Source organism: Armigeres subalbatus, chromosome 1 (assembly GCF_024139115.2).
Source record: "Armigeres subalbatus isolate Guangzhou_Male chromosome 1, GZ_Asu_2, whole genome shotgun sequence".
Classification (NCBI taxonomy): Eukaryota; Metazoa; Arthropoda; class Insecta; order Diptera; family Culicidae; genus Armigeres; species Armigeres subalbatus.
The window spans coordinates 253,367,457-253,387,205 of NC_085139.1; the positions used below are offsets into that span (position 1 = coordinate 253,367,457).

Sequence of the window (19,749 nt, forward strand, 5' to 3'; positions counted from 1 at the left end):
ATGAAGCAAAACCTGCCAAAGCTGTCATTTCCCCTTTGCACTTTGAGAAAATGCTATATCATGGGTCTCCAGCTAGCCTTGCGGCAAAGGCGTAGGATTGTCAATCCGGAGATGGCGAGTACGATTCTCGGTCCGGTCAAGGATGTTTTCGGGTTGGAAGACAAGATACATAACTCATGCATTGGCGGGCATAGAAAAGCTTTCCATTAATAACTGAGGAAATGCTTTTAGAATACTTGAAAAGTTGAAAAGTAGGCCAAGTTCTAGTTGGATTGCAGAGCTATTGACTAGGAAGAAGAAAAAGAAATACGGTGAATTTTCTTATCGCTTGTTTTCCTTCAATATCGTGAGTAAGTCTCTAATTTTCTTGTTCAAACTTTTAAGATAAAAGCCTTCCCGTTGTTAGCAAATAAATTAGTATTATCACTCAACCAATTTTGGATGACGCAATTTCAAAACATGTAGCCAAACTTGCCCAACAAAAGTGGCCAGAATTAACCAGCAAATGCGGCTAATCAGCTGGGGCGCCTTCCCGCGTGCCGGCAAGGCGTGCTCTCCTCGATGGCTGTTGTATCTATTCCAGTGCTGCATCACCACCACCACCACCACTTACTTCTTTCAGTACCGCAACGCCCGATAAGCTTTCGAGTCGTTTTGAAGCAATCCGGCCCGAAGTGGTGTCGGTCTCGTAGAAATAAAAGTGACTAATTGGCTCAAATAGCCCCTCCCCCCCAATCGGTAACTCCCTTTCAGCGGGCTCTGTTGAAATGGTCTATCATGCAGTACTTTGAAGTGACTTGTTCGAGTGGCTGTGCGCAGCTCAATTGACGCACGGTGCGAAACTATTCATTGCGAAAATATGCACCTGCAGACCAGCAGCATTCGGAATAGGCACGTTTTCTGTTCGGCGAATAGGGGGATTCAAATTTGCAACCGTGATGACAATCAAGTCGTTAAGCTGAGAGCCATTCATTGCGGTATAAAGGCGCCAATTTGTAGTAAATTGACAGAGTACTCTCTTGTTGCGAATTCAAAATGTACTTGTTAACATTGTTTTGCAGTAATTGTAAACGCTCTTTGAAATGTAATAAATTTGTTGTTTAATTAGATGGAATAACATAAATGAAATGTGTTCGTTCGAGAGAATAGTATTACCATTTTTCAATAGTTAAAGTACGGTTTTGTTGTAATTGATCTGCCAGCCATCAAACTTATAGTTATGAAATCTAATGCTTGTACCATACCCGTTTCTTTCACTATCTGTTGTTGTCCCGGACGGCGTACAAAGCTATGCTAGGAATGTTGCTTTCGTATGACCAGATAACAACCACCTTGGCTGCAATAAATGTGCATTTAATCACGGATCCAATGTCGATGATTGCGTAGTACCGATTTTTCCGTAGTATCGATTTGTCATTGCTTTTCTGTAGAATACCGATGTTCCCCAACTCCTGTTTCAATCGTTATCAATACTTGAAAATGCTGAATGTTGTAGCCCTGTTTGTACCTAGAAGTAATAACAATTTAAATCATAACTGTTTAATGATTTCCTGACCGATAACTTGTTATCGCTCCACATTGGACCGGCAGCCCGAGAATGTCGTCTGTAAGCACATGAAGAAGATCAAGAAAATTATCATCCGGAACATAGAGCAGCGAATATCGCTGGGGAGTAGCGCCGGGGGTCGTCCGCCCAATCAGCAGAATGGGACAGGCGGCGGCGGCGCCGCTGCGGATGATGCCGAGGACTCGGATGGGGATGATATGGTGAGGTTTTTATTTGTAGATTGATGCGTTACAATTTTGACGTAGGATTTCCTTGTTTGGAAATCGCTAGAGTTGAAAATAATGGCTGTGAATACAGCTTTCGGAACATTATTGTTGAAAAAACCACAATTTTACGAAACGGTGTCCAAAAAATCATCGAATACTATTTACATATGTAAATTGCCTATACAAGTGAATTTCCAAACATAAGTCTAGTTTAGCTCTTCATTTGCACTTGTATGACATCAATATGAGTCTTATTCTCGTTATTATTGTCCCGCGGGGAAAGGGAATATGCATGTGCTGAATTCCATTGAATTACATTGAATACAAATGATCGGATTGAAAAATCAAGTGGAAATATGTTCGTGCAATTTGCGGCAGTGTTAGCATAGGCCTGCGCAATCGTAGTTAGTATTTGAATTTTATTCTACAAACATAAATCAAAATGAATATTTGTTTGTTGACATTTATTACAAGGATTTTTTGAGTCTATTTTAGACTCATTTGCCGTGAAGCGTTACGGAGCCGAAATCATGTTTTTAATTCATTTTTTCAATGATTCTTATACAGTTTTGGGGAACCGAAAGACTCGCGATTTGATCGAGTTTAGAAAATACGATAACACAGTAGGAAAGGAAGGGAATTTGGGGCTAAGGTTATATTTAGCCCAATATTTTTTTTTACACGGTTGGTATTTATTAATTTCTCGGTTAACCTGAACTTTCGCTGCTTTTGAAGTACCATCTGAATTCTTCTTGGATTTTTCGTGATTTTTTGTGTGGTGAACTCATAGTTTCATTGACGCTAAAGGTCATAATCGACTAAAACCCAACCGTGTAAAAAAATAAATGTACCAAATATTCGTTCCAAATTAAGAAAATTATTTTGAGCTTTTTAGTGGAATGTCTTCACTTGCCACGAGTTTGTACAATTCTCGTTCCAAATTACCATCATTTGTCTACCTGAAACCTCATGCATTTAATTTGCATGTATATATTTTGGTCCAATACGGATTTAACTTCAAAACTTTATGTCATTGGCCATTGTTGTAAGAAATCCAAATTGCTCGAAGAACCTGAAAACACAAATATGGGTCATTTGTTGTTTCTAGGCGGAGAGGGAATACAGATTTGCTCGGTACAATGTTTTTGTTTTTTTTTACAGTTTTTTTTTATTGAATCAAGTACCTTCAATATTATCTAAACACTCTTATCTCACTCAGTTAATGTCACGAAAATTTATTGATCCAATTGTGTGAAATTCGCATCTTGTCACAATTATGCGTCAGTGAGTGTTTGTTTAGAAATGGAAAAAATGCTTAAAATATATTCTTTTCTGATAATAAGTCAATGCGTAAAAACGTCCGCTCCAAACCGAACTTTAATATAAGACCTGGCGAATCAGACCCAAACCCAATCGACTCAGCTGCGATGAATTGAAATGACGCCAGTGTGTGCGTGTATGTGTAAATGATGTACAAAAAAATCTTATTAATTTTTGAATACCATTATTCGATTGATCGCCATCGCCACAAGTTGCTTTCGACGAACCATCTTTTCCGTTAGACAACTTTCCAGATCGATTATTGTATTCATGTCAATGGTCAAGTCACTGTTTTGTCTTGTTTACTAAAGTTCACCATTGATAAAAAGGCAATTTTGTATTCCGATCAAATTGAATATTTTGGATCAAATGAAACCCTAATCCTAATCTAAAGTTTTTTTTCCGGTTATTTGCTTAGTGTTACAAAATAAAGTGAAACGGGCGAAATGGTGAATTTATTACGTATTTACAATATAAATTTTGTCTATTTTGTGATTCAATATTGAATGCTACCGTTGCGTTCCCAATTAATCTTTTATTTTCTCTTTTCAAAATGGCTGTCAATTTTGGTTGTCGGCACCCCTTTTTTCCAAGGGAATATCAAGCCAAATCAAAGTTAATTGCCTAATTTCAGGTTATTAGCTACGTTGTGAGCGAAAATGAAAATTTTTGGAAGCTTAATTAAATATGTATAATGCATTTACAGTTAAACCTCCATGAGTCGATATCGAAGGGACCATCGACTCAAGGAAATATCGAGATGTGGAATTTAAAATCCTTGGAAAGCTGTTCGAATGGACCATCACAGTAACCCAGAAAATATTTTTTAATATGGCATAATTTGATTCCATGAGTCGATATCGAGTCATAGAACATTGACTCATGGAGGTTCAACTGTAAATGAAATTAATTTCATTGCGATTTACATAATGAATCTTGATATTTCCAGCCATAAGGCCAACAGTTTATATTTTTTCGTTTTCATTGTTTTTTTCTGGAGTGCCGACAACCGACCACCCTGTTATAAGCGGCATAAAATCAACACCTAACGAAACTATTTTTTTTTAAATTTTCTGATAGATGAAATAATTTCTTCATCAGTTATAAGCTTACTTATAGGCTTCCATTGATTGGTATGCAAACATCACCACTTTGTAAATTCCTCGGTTCAATTGTGCGAAAGTTATGAACTAAGAACAAAGGGGTGCCGACGACCGACCACCTTCCCCTACATATTTTGATTGGATACCTAGAAGTTTTTAAAAAATCGCTTAGCGGTGTTGTGGTGCGCAAGGCCAGCAGTAGATGTCCCTTGTTTCTTTCCGGATAATCTATCTTCACATTTTTTGCTCTTCTTTTTTTTATTACAACATATTGAAATATGTTTCCTTGCCAAAATAGTTGCAACGTCCAATTTCGGTTGACTTATTGTCCAGTTTGGGTTGGGCTTATTGTACCTATCGATTCCGCGCGAACAATTGGGAACACGAAGTCAATTTTGTACCATATTCTGCGCAACAAAAATTGCTTTCTATAAGATAGAGATTACACTCAGAAAGCCAATTTCATCATATTGATGAAACAAATCATCTGCTTTACCACTTAGCTTTGAAAAAATGAGACCGAATTTTTTTTTTGCTCAAATTCAAGAAACTTTTGTTTACGAGCGTTTTAGCACTGCCCGAGCAGGAGCGACGCCCTCGATAACAGACGTTGTTATTAACTTGCCTTGCGCAAGAAGTAAAACACTAAAAAATAATACCAAAACCTAATATGCAAAAGGGGAAGGAACCCATCTGGCCAAGGCATTTGGCCGAATAGGTCTTATGGCCGAATAGGACATTTAACCCATTATGAAATTTGGCCGAATAGGACATTTGGTCGAATAGGACAATTGGTCGAACAAGATATTTCGCTGAATAGGGCATTATGCCGAATAGGACATTTGGTCGAACAGGTTATTTGGCCAAATAGGTAATTTGAAAAGTGAGAAATGAAGAGTGAGAAGTGAGATGTCTCACTTTTCACTCCCCACTCTCACTCACTTCTCATCACTCACTTTTTAATGTTGAATTTAATTACAGGGCGGCCACTCAATTTCCGTTTTCAAATTTCCGTTTTTCCCGGTTAAAGTTTTATTTTTTTTCGACTGAGGTGTATCGATATAGAAAATTGTCCTCGAATGGTGCATTTTGTGATTTATTCCACAAATCCATCACTGTGGAGAAATCTGGCTGAAACAAAGCTGCCATAAAAGATCTACAGGGTACGGCATAAAATAATGCGAAAATGTTTAGCGGAAACCGGGAAGTTGATGTTTGCGCTTTGCATGTATGCCAAACCTGATCAGCTCGTGGAAAGATTTCTCGCAATCTGGTGCATTCCAGTAGAAAACTTGCCAAGGAAGTCAAAATTTCTGAGATATCCATGCGAAAACCATCAAAGAAGGCTTGCATGTACCTTCCGCTTTATTACGGACCGGATATAGGAACTACGAATGACTCGTTCAAAAAGATTGCATTTTTTGATGAAGAAGGAAAAAAATATAATCCTGTTCTTCGACGCGAAAAGCTTTTTAGCATCGATGCTGACGCCAACGGACGCACGGTCCGGTTCATTTCACCAAAGAAAATTCCGGATGTTCTGGAGAAAGTGAAGGTTAAATTCCAAACCAATCCGGCTGATGTCATGATGTTTGGCTTGGCGGTGTCCAACGGTTTAAAACTGCCACCTGTTTTCATTGATGTTGGGGTTAAAATCAATATCGAATTGTTTCTCGGTATTTTAAAGGACCAAGTGCTTCCCTGGGCGAAGGCCAAATTCTCCGATGATCAAAACGTTGTCCTACAGCATGATGGAGCGCCATGTCAAATGTCCAATCGACCCAACAATGGCTGAAGAACAACATGAAATTTTGGTCGAAAGATTTGTGGCCCCCTTAATCCGTTGGGTTATAGGAATGGAACGTATGTTAAAGCACAAGCCTACAAATCATCATACGCTTGTGTGAAGACCCTAACGTCAGCCATAACATGCACATGGCAGTCGATGACGGAGGACTAGGTTCAAAAGGCGTGTTCTAGCTCCGGCGTCGTCTTGAGGATATTATTAATAAAAAAGCACACATTCAGTAAATTTGTTTGAAAGGACCTTATAATGATAACTGAACTCGAAAATGTTGAGATTATTGCTTGGAGCAGTTCAAATGGGATTTAAAAGAAATAGAACCAATTTTCGCATTATTTTATGCCGCACCCTGTATGTTAATATTAACATGAAGGCGCATATGAAACATTCTAATAATGCCCTGTAAATAAGATAGTTCTTCGTTCTAAATTACATTCCAGAGTTCCAAAAAAAAAAGAAAGGATCAGGACAGTAGCTGATGTCCATTTTTTACTTTGTTTGAAATGATTACAAAGGAGTCTATTTTTGAAAAATGACAAATCACGAAATAGAAAACGATGGACAGGTTTACCCTTTAAAAAGGGCGAATATAAAGGGCCAAAAGTCGAAAAATCATAACTAATCGTTTTGACAAATATTGAAAAAGAAAGCAAAAAATCTACAAAAAATGCTCGAGTTGATTTTTTTTAATTTTTGTGTAGTTGTGGAATGTTGATTGATATTTCATGTGCTTTATCGGTGAGACGAACTACCTGAGCTCACAGGGGAAGGGAGCATTTTTTTACAAAAAAACGATGAAGTACAGAATCAAAAGTTATCGCAAGCGAACGACGAATGTGAAATAGTCATTGACGTAACTAACTATCTATTTGTATTATTGAACGACTGGAAATATTGTTGCTTTAAGGATATGGCTTTCTCAGTATTGGTTTGATCATAACGGCTATATTTTGCATTGCTCGACGTTTCGGCAGAATGTATTCTGCCTTTTCAGGGAAAAATTATCAGTCAACTGTTTTTCGTTTTGTCTATTTTACAAAACGAAAAACGGTTGACTAACAATTTTCCCTTGGAAAAGTCAGAATACATCCTGCCGAAACTTCGGGCAATTCAAAATATTGCCGTTTTGATCCATCCAGAAACAGAAAGCCATATCCTTGAAGCAGTATTATTCTACAATAGAAGTAAGCAGAGGGCCATTGAAGAACACAATACGAAATTGAAATGCTTTTTCGCCTAACGTCTACCCAAGAGCGGCTAGGCTGATAGTAGTTGTGATCGTCCCGTGCATTTGCAGTGCGCAAAATTCATTTTGCCATTATTTTTTAATTTTGTGTCAATGCAGGATTCTGAAACAAATAAACTTTCTTTCTGTGCTACACAATTTTTTTACATTTGGCTAGAATATTAAAAGAATGATTACATATGGCATTTTTTGTTTACAACCAATATCCATAATTCGCAAACTCTGCTGCATATGTCTGAATCAGAATTATTTTAATTTTCAATCTTAACTGCTTTCATAATACTCGAACATACATAGATTTCTCATATTCTTATAGACGTACGAACACCACAAAGACGTCTCAATTATCACTCGTCATTTCTCACTTCTGACTGTAAAAAGTGAGTAGTGCGAAGTGAGAAGTGAGACGTCCCACTACTCACTTCCACTGTAAAAAGCTCCTCATTTCTAACTTATCACTTTTAAAAAAGCGAAGAGCTTTTTTTTCACGGTGAGGTGTGAGATGTAAAATGACACATTCGGCCAAAAAACTTATTCAGCAAACCACTTTTTCGGACAAATGACCTATTCGGCCTAATGGTCTGTTCGGCCAAACAACTTTCGGCCTAGTGGCGAACGGTATTCGGCCAAACTGTCCTTCCCCCGAATTACGGAGTATGTTATGTCTGAAGTATTTTACATATTAATTTTTGGTATTTAACCTCTTATGCAAGGCAAGTTCGTAATAGAGTAAGGTATCAATAATAGAATTAGGTATTGAGTTGTTCTCCTGTTCAAGTGCTGCTAATGAAGTCCAGTTTTTGACATTTTCGATTTTACCGGTTTTTTTTTCTTAATTTTTTGTTATCAAGGCTAATTTATTGCCTTATTTTCTGCCAATGACAACAATAAAAACCCAACTTTTTGATCAAATGTAAGTAGGTAAATATATTAATAACAGAACAGTAAATAAAATTTGAACAAATGTTTTAGTGTCAAAGTGCGCAGGATTAAGAGCCGCGCAAAATAAGGGACGCTCACGGTACCTTACAGCCGTTGCAGTACGGCGTATCTCCGTCTCAGTTTTTTTTAGGGAGAGAGTTGTTCTTATGATAGAGATCACTACTTCGGTCCTTCTGTCAGCCAATCTGGACCATTTCACCAGAATCTATTAACTGAAATATTGCGTAGCAGAATTTCTCTGGATATCAGATCTACAGGGTTATGAATGGCTGGATCATTCTTCATTGAAATCTTTCCGTCAAACGCGCTTTCAGCGCAATACATACGTGGAGTCTGTCCTGAAATATTCGTGAACTAGGAATTAAGTGCTTCATCTTACAGCTCCGGAAAGTTCCAATTACGGAATCGTTCTACTCTTCAGTGGAGTCACATGAGTCAAATAGATAGACAGCTGTTCCCTTTGTTATTGATTCTCAATCCAAACGTAGACACACCCATCATACTACGCCTTCTACAAAGCGTCCGAAAGGCATTTGCGGATCCTGATCTAAGGGGTCGTACACAAATTACGTAAGCACTTATTACGCACATCTTACATGGGGAGGGATGGTATTGAAAAACCAAGAAAAAATGCTTACATAATTAGTGTACAGCCCCTAAGTAGGCGATGTTGATAATACCTTTCCGACTTCTTACCCACCGTTTTAGTGACCGGCTCATGTCAGTTTCTCGTTCTTGGAGCTACATGCTACATGAACATGAACAAATTGTACGCAATGTCAGTTTCGATGCTAGCCCATAGGATCTAAAAGAGCGGCAATTGCTTGGTTAGAGGTTCTGCTTCTTGCAATGGTGAATTGGAAGCGAAGTGTGTCGGCTCATCGCATCCTGGTTAATCCAAGCATTTTCACCGACAGATCTGAATCGAGGCAAGTCCTCCTTTGCAGCCGGTATTACTAAATACTCATCTGAAACTTCATGCAGTGCCTATGAATCAACACCCAATTCCGGAGCTTGAATCCTCCAGCTGGCATTAAACCTTGCAGGTGCCTTCTCTTCGTCCACCTAGTTTGCTCCGACTTAAAAACGTCCATATAAGTTTTCTCGCGAAGATCCTTGGAAGCGAGCGGAAATCTTCCTTACTCGTCGTCCCCTTTAACTTCAGAACCCTTGTAGCCAAAAAGAGTTCTGGTTTAGTGCCGTACGATACGGTATTCAGCTCGAGTGTTCTACACACTTAATTTTTTTTACCGGGATCTCAGCAAAATGTTGAACTTTTACCGAGAATCGCACAGCCGTGCCCCAGTAAACATGTTTTTTGCCGAGATTTCTGTCAAAATTGCTGATAATCAGCTAATAATTTGCCGAAAATCAGCTAACAAACGCTATTTTTGCCGGAATATCAGTTATTTATTTTGCTGGCGCACGGCTGTGCGGATTTTTGCCGAGCTGCAGAAATAAAAACTGAGTGTGTAATTTCCTTCTACGGTGATGACCTCCACAATTTTTATTGCAAAGGTCTACCCTTTGTCGGAACATTCGGCGTCCGCACAAACAAAAAAAAAGCGTTCATGAACTCGTTAACTAACAAGTTTACGGTGTAGTTTGAATCACGGTTTAGGGAACAACATTCACGTTTTCTGGAACGTTCTGGAAAACGTGACTGGTGTTCCCGAATCCATAACATAAATCACGGTTTATTTTTGCTGGTTCGCGAATTCGGGAACGCTTTTTTTGCGTGCAACAAGCATCACCCGTTTCGTCCACTAGTAGCGCAACGTTCAATGTTATTTATGTCGTGAACACTAAATGTACCTTGGTTGTAGTACTGGCTTCCTTAACTACCGCCGGATTGTGCGGTAAGTAGTAGCATTTTGGATGAATTTTGGGTAATCCCGACCTTGATTTTATGGTCGAACTGAAGATATCTTCTTCTACATACATAAACATAAATTCCTGTCTGTCTGACCCTTATTATAGACTCGGAAACTACTGAACCGATCGGCGTGAAAATTTGTATGCAGGGGTTTTTGGGACTGGTGAAGGTTCTTAAGATGGTTTGAGACCCCTCCCCGCTTCCATACAAATGAAACACGCGAATTTAGCATAACTCGAGAACTAATCGAGCAAATGGAACCAAATTTTGCATGTGAAGGTTTTTGAATACGATAAATGTTTCTATGATGGTTCGGGACTCATCCCCTCTCTTGAAGGGGGGAGGGGCTCTTATACAAATGAAACACAATTTTCTACATAACTCGAGAACTACTTAATCAAGTAAATGTAAACAAATTTGGCATGTAGAGGTTTCTATTTTGGAAGCAAGAAATGTTTCTATGGTGCTATGCCGCTTGACAAACGTCGGCAAACGTGGCGACTTTCCAGTATATTGCCGCTTGCAGACGATGGCAAGATGCCAAGAAGTCCAGAAGGAGGTTGAACGTATTGATTAAATGTTGACGACTGAATACTTGTTAAGTTCCTGTGGACAAGGCAGATGAGGTCAAGTCCATACACCAGTCTATTGACCATCATCGTTCGTCCTATGCGGAGTTTCCGGCCCATATTAATCATTGAGGAGAGCGTCTGGACCAAGTTGATCCTTGTAAGGCTTGTGACCTTAACGGACCAAATATGAAGCAGAAACGTCAGACCCTGGTTAATCGATACCCCATGAACCTTAACGATCTTCCGATTGGAAATAAGTTTTTCATCTGGCCTGATGCTGGGATCTGTCAGCTTTCTTGGCATACGTGCTCATGAATACATTTGCTCGCGGTGGTGAAATCTATAGAGGTGGCCCAGTAAAGGACGGCGCTAACAGCAGCTTGGACCCGGATTCGCATACATCCGTTTGGCCGAATAGGAGTAAAAAGTGAGAAGCGAGAAAATGAGATAAGAAATAAGACAGAAGCACCGTCTTCGACCTGAGGTCATATAGACTGAACACTTCACACCTAGCATGAGACAACGGACAGCACACATGACACCCAGTGGACCAGAAAACTTTTCTCCTTACCGGGGCAGGATTCAAACCCACCCCCATTGCACATGAACTAGGCGATTAATGTTGCTAACTTTTACTTAACTTTTTTTTCCTTCTTCCTTCGTCCTTCTTTTTTCATTTCTCTTCCTTCTTATTTTTTCTTCTGTCTTATTTCTCACCATTCACTTCGCACTACTCAACATCTCGCTTCTTGCTTCCAAATTAACAGCTCTAATTTCTCACTTCTTGTTTCTCACTATTCACTTCTCACCTATCACCTCTGACTTCTCACCACTAGCTTTCCATTTCTCATATCTCACTGTTCACTACTTGCTTCAAACATCTTCTTTCTCACTTCTCACATCCCACTTCTCAGTACTGACATTCATTTCTCACTACTCTCTTGTCACTACTCTGTACTCATTTCGGGTATCTCGTATCTTTTTTCCCAGTTCTCATTTTTCACTTTTCATCATTCACTTCTCACTTGAAACATCTCATTTCTCACTTCAATCATATCACTTTTCACTTCACTTAATGAGAAAAAGAACTTCAACTATTCGGCAAATGGCGTTCGGCCAACAGACACTTTCGGCCAAATAACATCAAATCCTCTCAACAACCTTTGATATGCAGGAGGTCAGCGAGTGGCTCTGTCGCCACTAATCCGGACAAGTCCAATCACAGGCTTTGGCGAACAGGGGAACATTTTGGAGCATGGGGTAGCCATCCGGCCCAAATGACTTATCTCTGATCCTGTACAGAACAAAGGACAGCTTCGCTGCTGTACATCAGAAAGGATTTGGAAGTCAGTGGCGATAGATTCCGCTAACCATGACAAGAGACGCTTGGAACTTATGTGTGTCGGCAACCTTCTGAGGATCGGAAAAGATTTTGAACAACATTTTGGCGCTGAACTGGACACGTCCGCAGTGCAATATTGACACGAAGGAGCTTTCCTCATTGCCGCCATTCCAACTTTACCTACTGATGGGTATCGAAAAAAATGAACACCGGAAACTTCTACATGTGATGAAACACGGGTAGCAGAAGCAAATTGCCAACAGTGTGGTACACGAATGCCTGGAACGCTCCGGCAGAACATAAGCTCAACTCGTGTCGGCCTGTTCTGGAACGTTCAGGCAGAGGCTTGTTTGAAGATAGACGCTTTCAAATTTCAACTATAGTTAAATTATTTTTGAAAACTTTTAACCGTACAGAAAGTGTTGAAATAGAAAAAGAAATCAGAAATGGAAATTTTGTAAATTTCGTTAGCGTTGTGGATGTATTAATATAATTAATATAAACATATACTAGATTTTTGAATTAATTGTCCGTTTCAATCGTTTTTGAGTGCAAGCAAAATATACAATCTTTGAAGATGCTTGTCTTGTATATGACAACTTTTTTTTTGCATTCAAATGTAACGTCAGTTCCGAAAATCGACTTCAAATAATGTCAAGCTCGGACACCATCCAAAATGGCATGGCCAACAAATGTGTGCAAAACAAACCTCCTACTTCCCTAGTTTAGACACGCGCTCGCCCGCATCCAGCCAGTGGCGGCGGCAGCAGCTGAATACACACATCACGTTCGCGAAATCAACCGACAAGGCAAATGGTCTAACATTATCGATGGCCCGCAATTGCGTCATCGTGTTTGTATCGGACAAACACAACTTCCGGCTCAAGAATCAAACGTATTCTTCTCCGTCATCCGATTAAAAAGGTTCGATCTCCGCTAGCATTTTATCACCATATATGTTAACAATCCCTTGTTCCTTCCGATGCGATGGTGCGCTGAGCTGACTTTGTGTTCATGTGCTCGTACATGACTGACATTTCATTTAGTATTTTATTGAATAAGTCGAGGAAACAAAATTCTCAATTCTGCCTCGAATGGCTTTGAGTCTGGTAGTTCGATGATGATGTCATTTCGTTCAGGAATCCGCCCTCGTACGTGAGCCACATTACGAAACTGAAAGGACTACAGATCATGATGGCGGGCAAATCACATGGTTTGTTCTAAACCCATCCGAGCGTTCAATCGCGGTTGGCACCAGCAGACCGGGAGTCCGCCATTCTTAACGTTCTTTTTCGGTACGTTCTGCCCTGTCCAGTATAAGAATGTTTTGCAATTTTCAAGGTCGTTCGCGAAAAAACACTAAAATTAACTGTGCGTTAATTTCCGTGGCGTGATAGATTGTTTAATGTGGGATAAACTCGATAAATGTTATGATGATAATATGTCGGCTGGTAGGAACCGTATTGCATAACGGACGATGGATGTGATGATTTTGACATCAATGCGAGACAAATAAACTGTTAAGTATGGTCGATTGTTCATGTGATCTGTAATATCAAATCAAAACGATTGAAAATGCTAGTTTGGAGTCAATTTATGATTTATCATTCGCTTGAGTGTATGTTCAAGAAAATCGTGTGGACTAATTCCGTCCAATAAGCTTTTTATTTCTCATCACTTAGTGTCTGTTTTACAGATCTTTAAATTAATATACAGTTTGCCCGGATGAATTTCCAATTCTGGGCATTTGATTCCTAATGTTTCTTTCTCTGTCATATCACATTTTAAATGTCGCAAATTACCAATCAATGATTGCTCACAAAACTTTATATTTTTTTTGAATCCTCCAACGTAGCAATTTGTTGCGAATTGTGCTTCCAAAATCGTGCATTCATACACTTCAGAGCCATTCCAGCTTGAATCAATATCCACACACGTTGTTTCTACAAAACCCAAAAGCGTACAGAACTCATCATCGCCTCATTATGACATGATCGTTTCTCGTGTTGTGTTGTCACGTGGATAACTGATGAGTCATGGCGTGTTCTGTTGGTTTAAACTGGTCATTTGCAGTGACTTAGCTAGAAGGATTCAGCCGTCTCTTCCTGAATGACTAGAAATACTCCATATTTATGTACGTTCATCGGAATCCATAGATCCAACGTTGATGACGCCATAAGCTCCCAACTCATTAACGATGGAAGATCATAACCGAAGAGAAAAAAAAGTCCGTCCTCGTTTAAAACACACATATGATGATGTGCTCGTTTCCATCCATCCAGCCAAGTAATAACCACTTTCGGTAGGCGCTAGAGGTATGTGCTGCTCTGCGAGTTTGGTCGTTTGTTGTTTTCGTCAATCTCCTCCATTTAGCAACGGTCTACACGTCGTTGTGGTGGCGGCAGATAGCAGAGCCTTCCATGCATGCAGCAAGCAGATACAATTCGTTTTCGGTTATTTCGGTTAAAGATAGAGCGACCAAGTACGTGGCACATCACATCAACTATTTACACAAACAATTTACCCGAACGGTTTGCCTTCCTCCGCGTACGTGATGCCACCAGTCCGCCCGTACCAGCTCGAACTCATTCACACTTGTTTGCTGTCTCCTCGGCTGGCTCATTGCTCTTCAGGTTTTCGAGGTTGAGTCAGAGCGACTAATGAAATGAAGTCAACTTGCTCCGGCGATGGCGGCGGTGGTGGTTGACTGTCTCGTATTAATTATAATTATGACCGGCAATGACGTCGTTTAGCTCGAGGGGGGTTAGCAACGGAGAATTCGTGATGCAATAGACTCAAGATGTAGATGAGACCGCTCGCAACTAGATCATGCAGGATTATGTAATATTAATTAACTATCCACTATTTGGAATTTATTTTCACTGCTGCCAATCTGGAACAGACAGGATCGATGCCTTTCTCCCGATGGGTAAATGTCTTTACAATATTATATTGATCTTCGTTGTTATTTTCGTCCAAACAATTATCGATCTCTAATAGAATTCTTTCTATTCTTCATTCCATATATTCAGGTCATGAGCCAAGATGTCCAGAAGGGTGACCCCCTGCAGTTTAAGTTCCGTGCCAAATTCTACCCCGAAGACGTAGCCGAAGAGCTGATCCAGGACATCACGCTGCGGCTGTTCTACCTGCAGGTCAAGAATGCGATCCTCTCCGACGAAATATACTGCCCGCCGGAAACGTCCGTGCTGCTGGCCTCGTATGCCGTCCAAGCCCGCCACGGCGACTACAACAAAACGACACACATTCCCGGATTCCTGGTGAACGATCGACTATTGCCACAACGGTAAGTTACGGCGCCACTAGAACCGAACCAGCTTGACCAATAACACCCCCGCTTTCATTACAGTGTCATCGATCAGCATAAGATGTCCAAGGACGAGTGGGAGAACTCGATCACCACCTGGTGGCAGGAGCACCGCGGAATGCTCCGCGAGGACGCCATGATGGAGTACCTCAAGATCGCACAAGATCTGGAAATGTACGGCGTGAACTACTTCGAGATCCGCAACAAGAAGGGCACCGAGCTGTGGCTCGGCGTGGATGCCCTTGGACTGAATATCTACGAAAAGGACGACCGCCTCACACCGAAGATCGGCTTCCCGTGGTCCGAGATCCGGAACATTTCGTTCAACGATCGCAAGTTTATCATCAAGGTAAGGACGTCATTATCATATTTTTTTTTAAATATTTCGACATTGTTGTTTCAAAAGGGCGAAAGTCGCAAACGTAAACTTTGACTTCTTCTGCTGATTTCAGGAAGATTAGAGACTTCTGACGGTAATTTCCACTTCTGTTCGATAGAAGGCGCGGAGCGCCACCAGTTCCAAGTGGTTGTTAGTTGGGAGCGGTAATAGTTGTTGAGGAATTTGCAGAAAAAGGCATTGTTTACGATTGCGACATTGGCCCTTATGAAACAACAGTGTCGATTTAAGCGGAATTCCTGATAGTTTTCAAGGATGGCAAAAATCCTTCGAAGTTTAGAAGATGGTTTCTAAAAATTCCCACGAGGAATTCTTTTTTTAGATTTATTTTTGATTTATCTTTTTGTGAAATGGATTTTTAATTTCATCAGGAAGTTGTTACAAATTTGCAAGGAAATTTTCTACGCTTTGCTACTGAACATTCTTACGGATTACATTGGGAAGTTCCAAAAGAAATGCTTTCGAATTTCCATGGAAATGTATTTTCCTTCGAAATTCCACGAGATTTTTTTCCGAATTGCAACGGAAAATGTGCCTTAGAGAACCTCGCCTAAGGGGTAAACGTTTTGAAGTAAATACAACATAGCTGGAAAATAAATTAGATTTACATTTGAAATTTATATTTTTCTCTTGATGTGAGGTTGTGAGGATGTTTGAGGCTAAGCCGCGAACTTATACAAGTTTCTCTACTCCAGACCAGTGTTTTCTCATGCATGTTTAATGGACTCTTATTCATCGACAGGACAGCAGGAACTGTGTCCATGGGTTTCATGATCTCTCCCATGGTTTGACAGTGGGCTTTGTTGAACTTCTGTTTAAAGTTGCATTCATCCACAAGCAGGCACCGCCAAAGCGACCATGTGCCGTTCAAAGCACACAAGCCCAAGTCCTGGTGTTGGGTGGGATACTAAACAGACTTGACGGTCCTCCGCCAAAACATAAGGTTTAGGCAGGCCCAATAAGTCGCCTGTAAAACGAACAATTTCGAACGACATAAAAGATAATGCAACTCGATATAATCGGCAAAGGCGTAGGCAACGAATAAAACATCACGATTCTCAGTTGACAGCCTGGCCTAGAACGAATCAGACGTGTTTCGAGCTTGTTTCTTTTTTTCAATACTATACGTGAACAATGGGTGTCAAACGGGAGAACACATTAGTAATAGATTTCAGTGTTCTACCCAAACGCCCGGAACCATCGGCCGTGCATAAGTTTATGTGCAGTGAACTGAAATTGAACAACGATGACATCGTGAATGTTCAGTTCCACAATCTTCGAAACTGTGTATACGTCGAGATGGTGGATATAGACACTGCCCGAGGATACCAAAACACTAATCATCTACAACACCACGTGCGGTGTGGCGAAAATGCATACAAAATCCCAGTGTATGTAGAGGATGGCGCGACTAACGTGCGCGTTCATGATCTTCCACCTAGGACTTCACACTCTGTTATAGCAGAACACTTGCGACAGTACGGCACCGTTCTTTCCATCACTAGAGAAGTGTGGAAATATTATTTCCCTGGACTTTACAATGGAGTTCGTGTAGTGAGAATGCAACTCACAAAACCGATCCCTTCACATGTGACTATTAATGGTGACGTCACTTTGGTCACTTACCAAAACCATCCACGGCCAAAGAAGGTACGTCTGCAGCAAAGCGAAAACGGCCAACAACACACATACACCACAAATCCGATGGAAGCTGTGGAACCGAATGGTACATTCATACTTAATGCTGCCAGCTTCCCTTCGCTGGAAGAAATACCTATGAAGACCAATGCATCACAACAAAAGCAAACGGTGGAAGAAGTAAACGATAAATCCAAGCAGTAGGGTAAATGTTCCAATAGTGGAGGAACTAAGCACGTTCCAACACTATTCATTTTCCCAGAATAATATCGAATCTAATTTCACCTACCTTTAATATGCATTCGAAAGCTCTCCGCTTCTATTTTTATATTGAAATGCTTTTGTTGGAAGAGAATTCATTTTTCAAGCCTAAAATTACAACTCCAATTACTGGTACAATGTTCCAATAGTTGCGATATTTCTTAATTTGCGTTCCTATAGTTACGAATCCCATTGTTTTTTAATGGGACTCGCAACTATAGGAACACTACCGCAACTATTGGTGCATAGACGAAAAAATGTTAAGGTATTTTGATGATATTTACCAGTTTAGAAGGGCTACCAAAGATATTATGGCTCGGTTCGGAAACTGACAGATATACTAACTGTTTGACAGTGTGGGTTGCTGCGATTGATTTGTAAGTTTTGAGTATACCATACTACCGCAACTATAGGAACACCCACGACTATCGGAACTTTTACCCTACTCTCAAGCTGTAGAAAACAATAGCGAACCAGATTCAATAAACGAAGAGACTGTAACAATTCAGACTGCGAACAAGCGACGGCTGTCATCGGAAAGGAAAGAGAATAGTCCAAAACGAACCACTCAAAAACAGAGTATCCGGAATCCAAGATCGGAGGACACCATGGATGAAAGTGAGAAAGAATCAGATGATCCTGCTTCGTACTCACCAGTATTAACGAGAAGCAAAAGAAAAAACCAATAAAAAACAAAATATTTTATTCCAAATTTATAAATTGTAATAAGTTAATTTTCAGTACGAGACGAGCCAGCCTCGGGCTGAAAGTCTCATTAATAAAGACAAAAAAAAAAAAAAAAAAATCACGATTCGCAGCTAACTAAAGGAACAACTGGCAGGGAAGAAGACTGGAAGTAGTTCCTCAGCTCCATCCTAGAGACCTTCCGCAAGCCAATGGAAAAAATACATTAAAATTTCTTTTAAAGTAAAAGCTTGACGAAAAAGCTGGACAAAGACATATATCACGGTTTTCTTCCACGGTGGAGAGTCCCCATCGACAAAATTCGGCCTGGTGACCATCTGCTGCTGATCGCGCTGTTTTCCGAAGTTTAATTGCTGCAGTCAGATAGAAAACCCAAACTTGGCGCATAACACCAATCCATAAAACCGGCAAAAACGGAAACCAAGATAAAAACTTTTCAGAACAAATAATTTCCGCAAAAAAAAATATATTCGGAGCGGAGGGTTTTCGCAAAAAACTGATCAGAACTTCAGTTAGGCGAAGACGATATTCAGATCGCAGTTAAGCAGAAGGTAGAATATCGCAGAAAGCATGGCTCACTCTGAGAGCGATATGTTTCGTGTTCCTGCTACACAGAAGCTGTTCGGTTGGTGTCAGTATAAGGAAACGTTGTTAGCGAAGTCGGTGAGGAAAACCCCTCCAGCTGACCTTGTTGATATGATGGTTTAGGAGTAGAGGACGTACAACCCTGGAATGACCAGGGAGGTCCGCATACCTCCATGGGTTGGACTTACGCCCGGGAGGAAGTGCCCGTAAGGCCCAAGCTGAATCTAGATCTGGTAGTACAGCCCTCCATCTTTAAGGAAGCAGAAGGCGACTGATAGGCTTGCGGTATCGTCAGTCAATGCATCTCGTATATTCATCTGGATATCGAGGAATGTCAAACTTTGGACAACGGCAAATCACATGTACTCCTGAGTTTTCTACTTCGTATATTTCACAAACGATCCGTAAGGGCTTTCCGCCGAAATTATGTGAGTATCGGGTGTGCCCTGTGCGGAAGCGGACGATCTTTTTGATCCAGGCTTACGTCAGTACGGGGAACCGATGTCGTAAAACGCAGGCCTTGTGCCCGGCTCCACCAAAAGAGCCCGCAGTGACGATCCTTGGCATCCTTGGTTTGCAAGCTAGAATGGACTGGATCCATGGGTATTTTGGATGGTCGCTTTGCAATGCAGCGATAACACTGTTCGAATCAGCCGGTTTTGACCACGTGGAAATAGAGGACGAAAGACAGTCCTCGGTCGATGGAAACTCCAAGGACCTTGACGAGTTTCCGGTCTGAGATCGGCTGGAGTGTTTCCGACGACCACAAGCAGGATGTCGTCAGCGTAGACAAAGACGTAAATGTTCTTTGGTAGCTTATTGAAGACCCCGTTCATTGCAATCAGCAACTGTGTCAC

General features: G+C 40.6%; 1 protein-coding gene across 4 annotated transcripts in view; it reads left to right on the plus strand.

Annotated features, from left to right (window-relative positions):
- The window catches only part of LOC134206731 (moesin/ezrin/radixin homolog 1-like), a 176,074-nt gene that overhangs the window by 142,534 nt on the left and 13,791 nt on the right, over positions 1-19,749 (plus strand). For all 4 annotated transcript variants that reach the window (XM_062682458.1, XM_062682460.1, XM_062682457.1 and 1 more), the window contains 2 exons: positions 15,011-15,285; positions 15,349-15,655. In XM_062682458.1, coding sequence (XP_062538442.1) covers positions 15,011-15,285; positions 15,349-15,655 — 582 coding nt within the window. The remainder of the gene's footprint in view (positions 1-15,010; positions 15,286-15,348; positions 15,656-19,749) is intronic.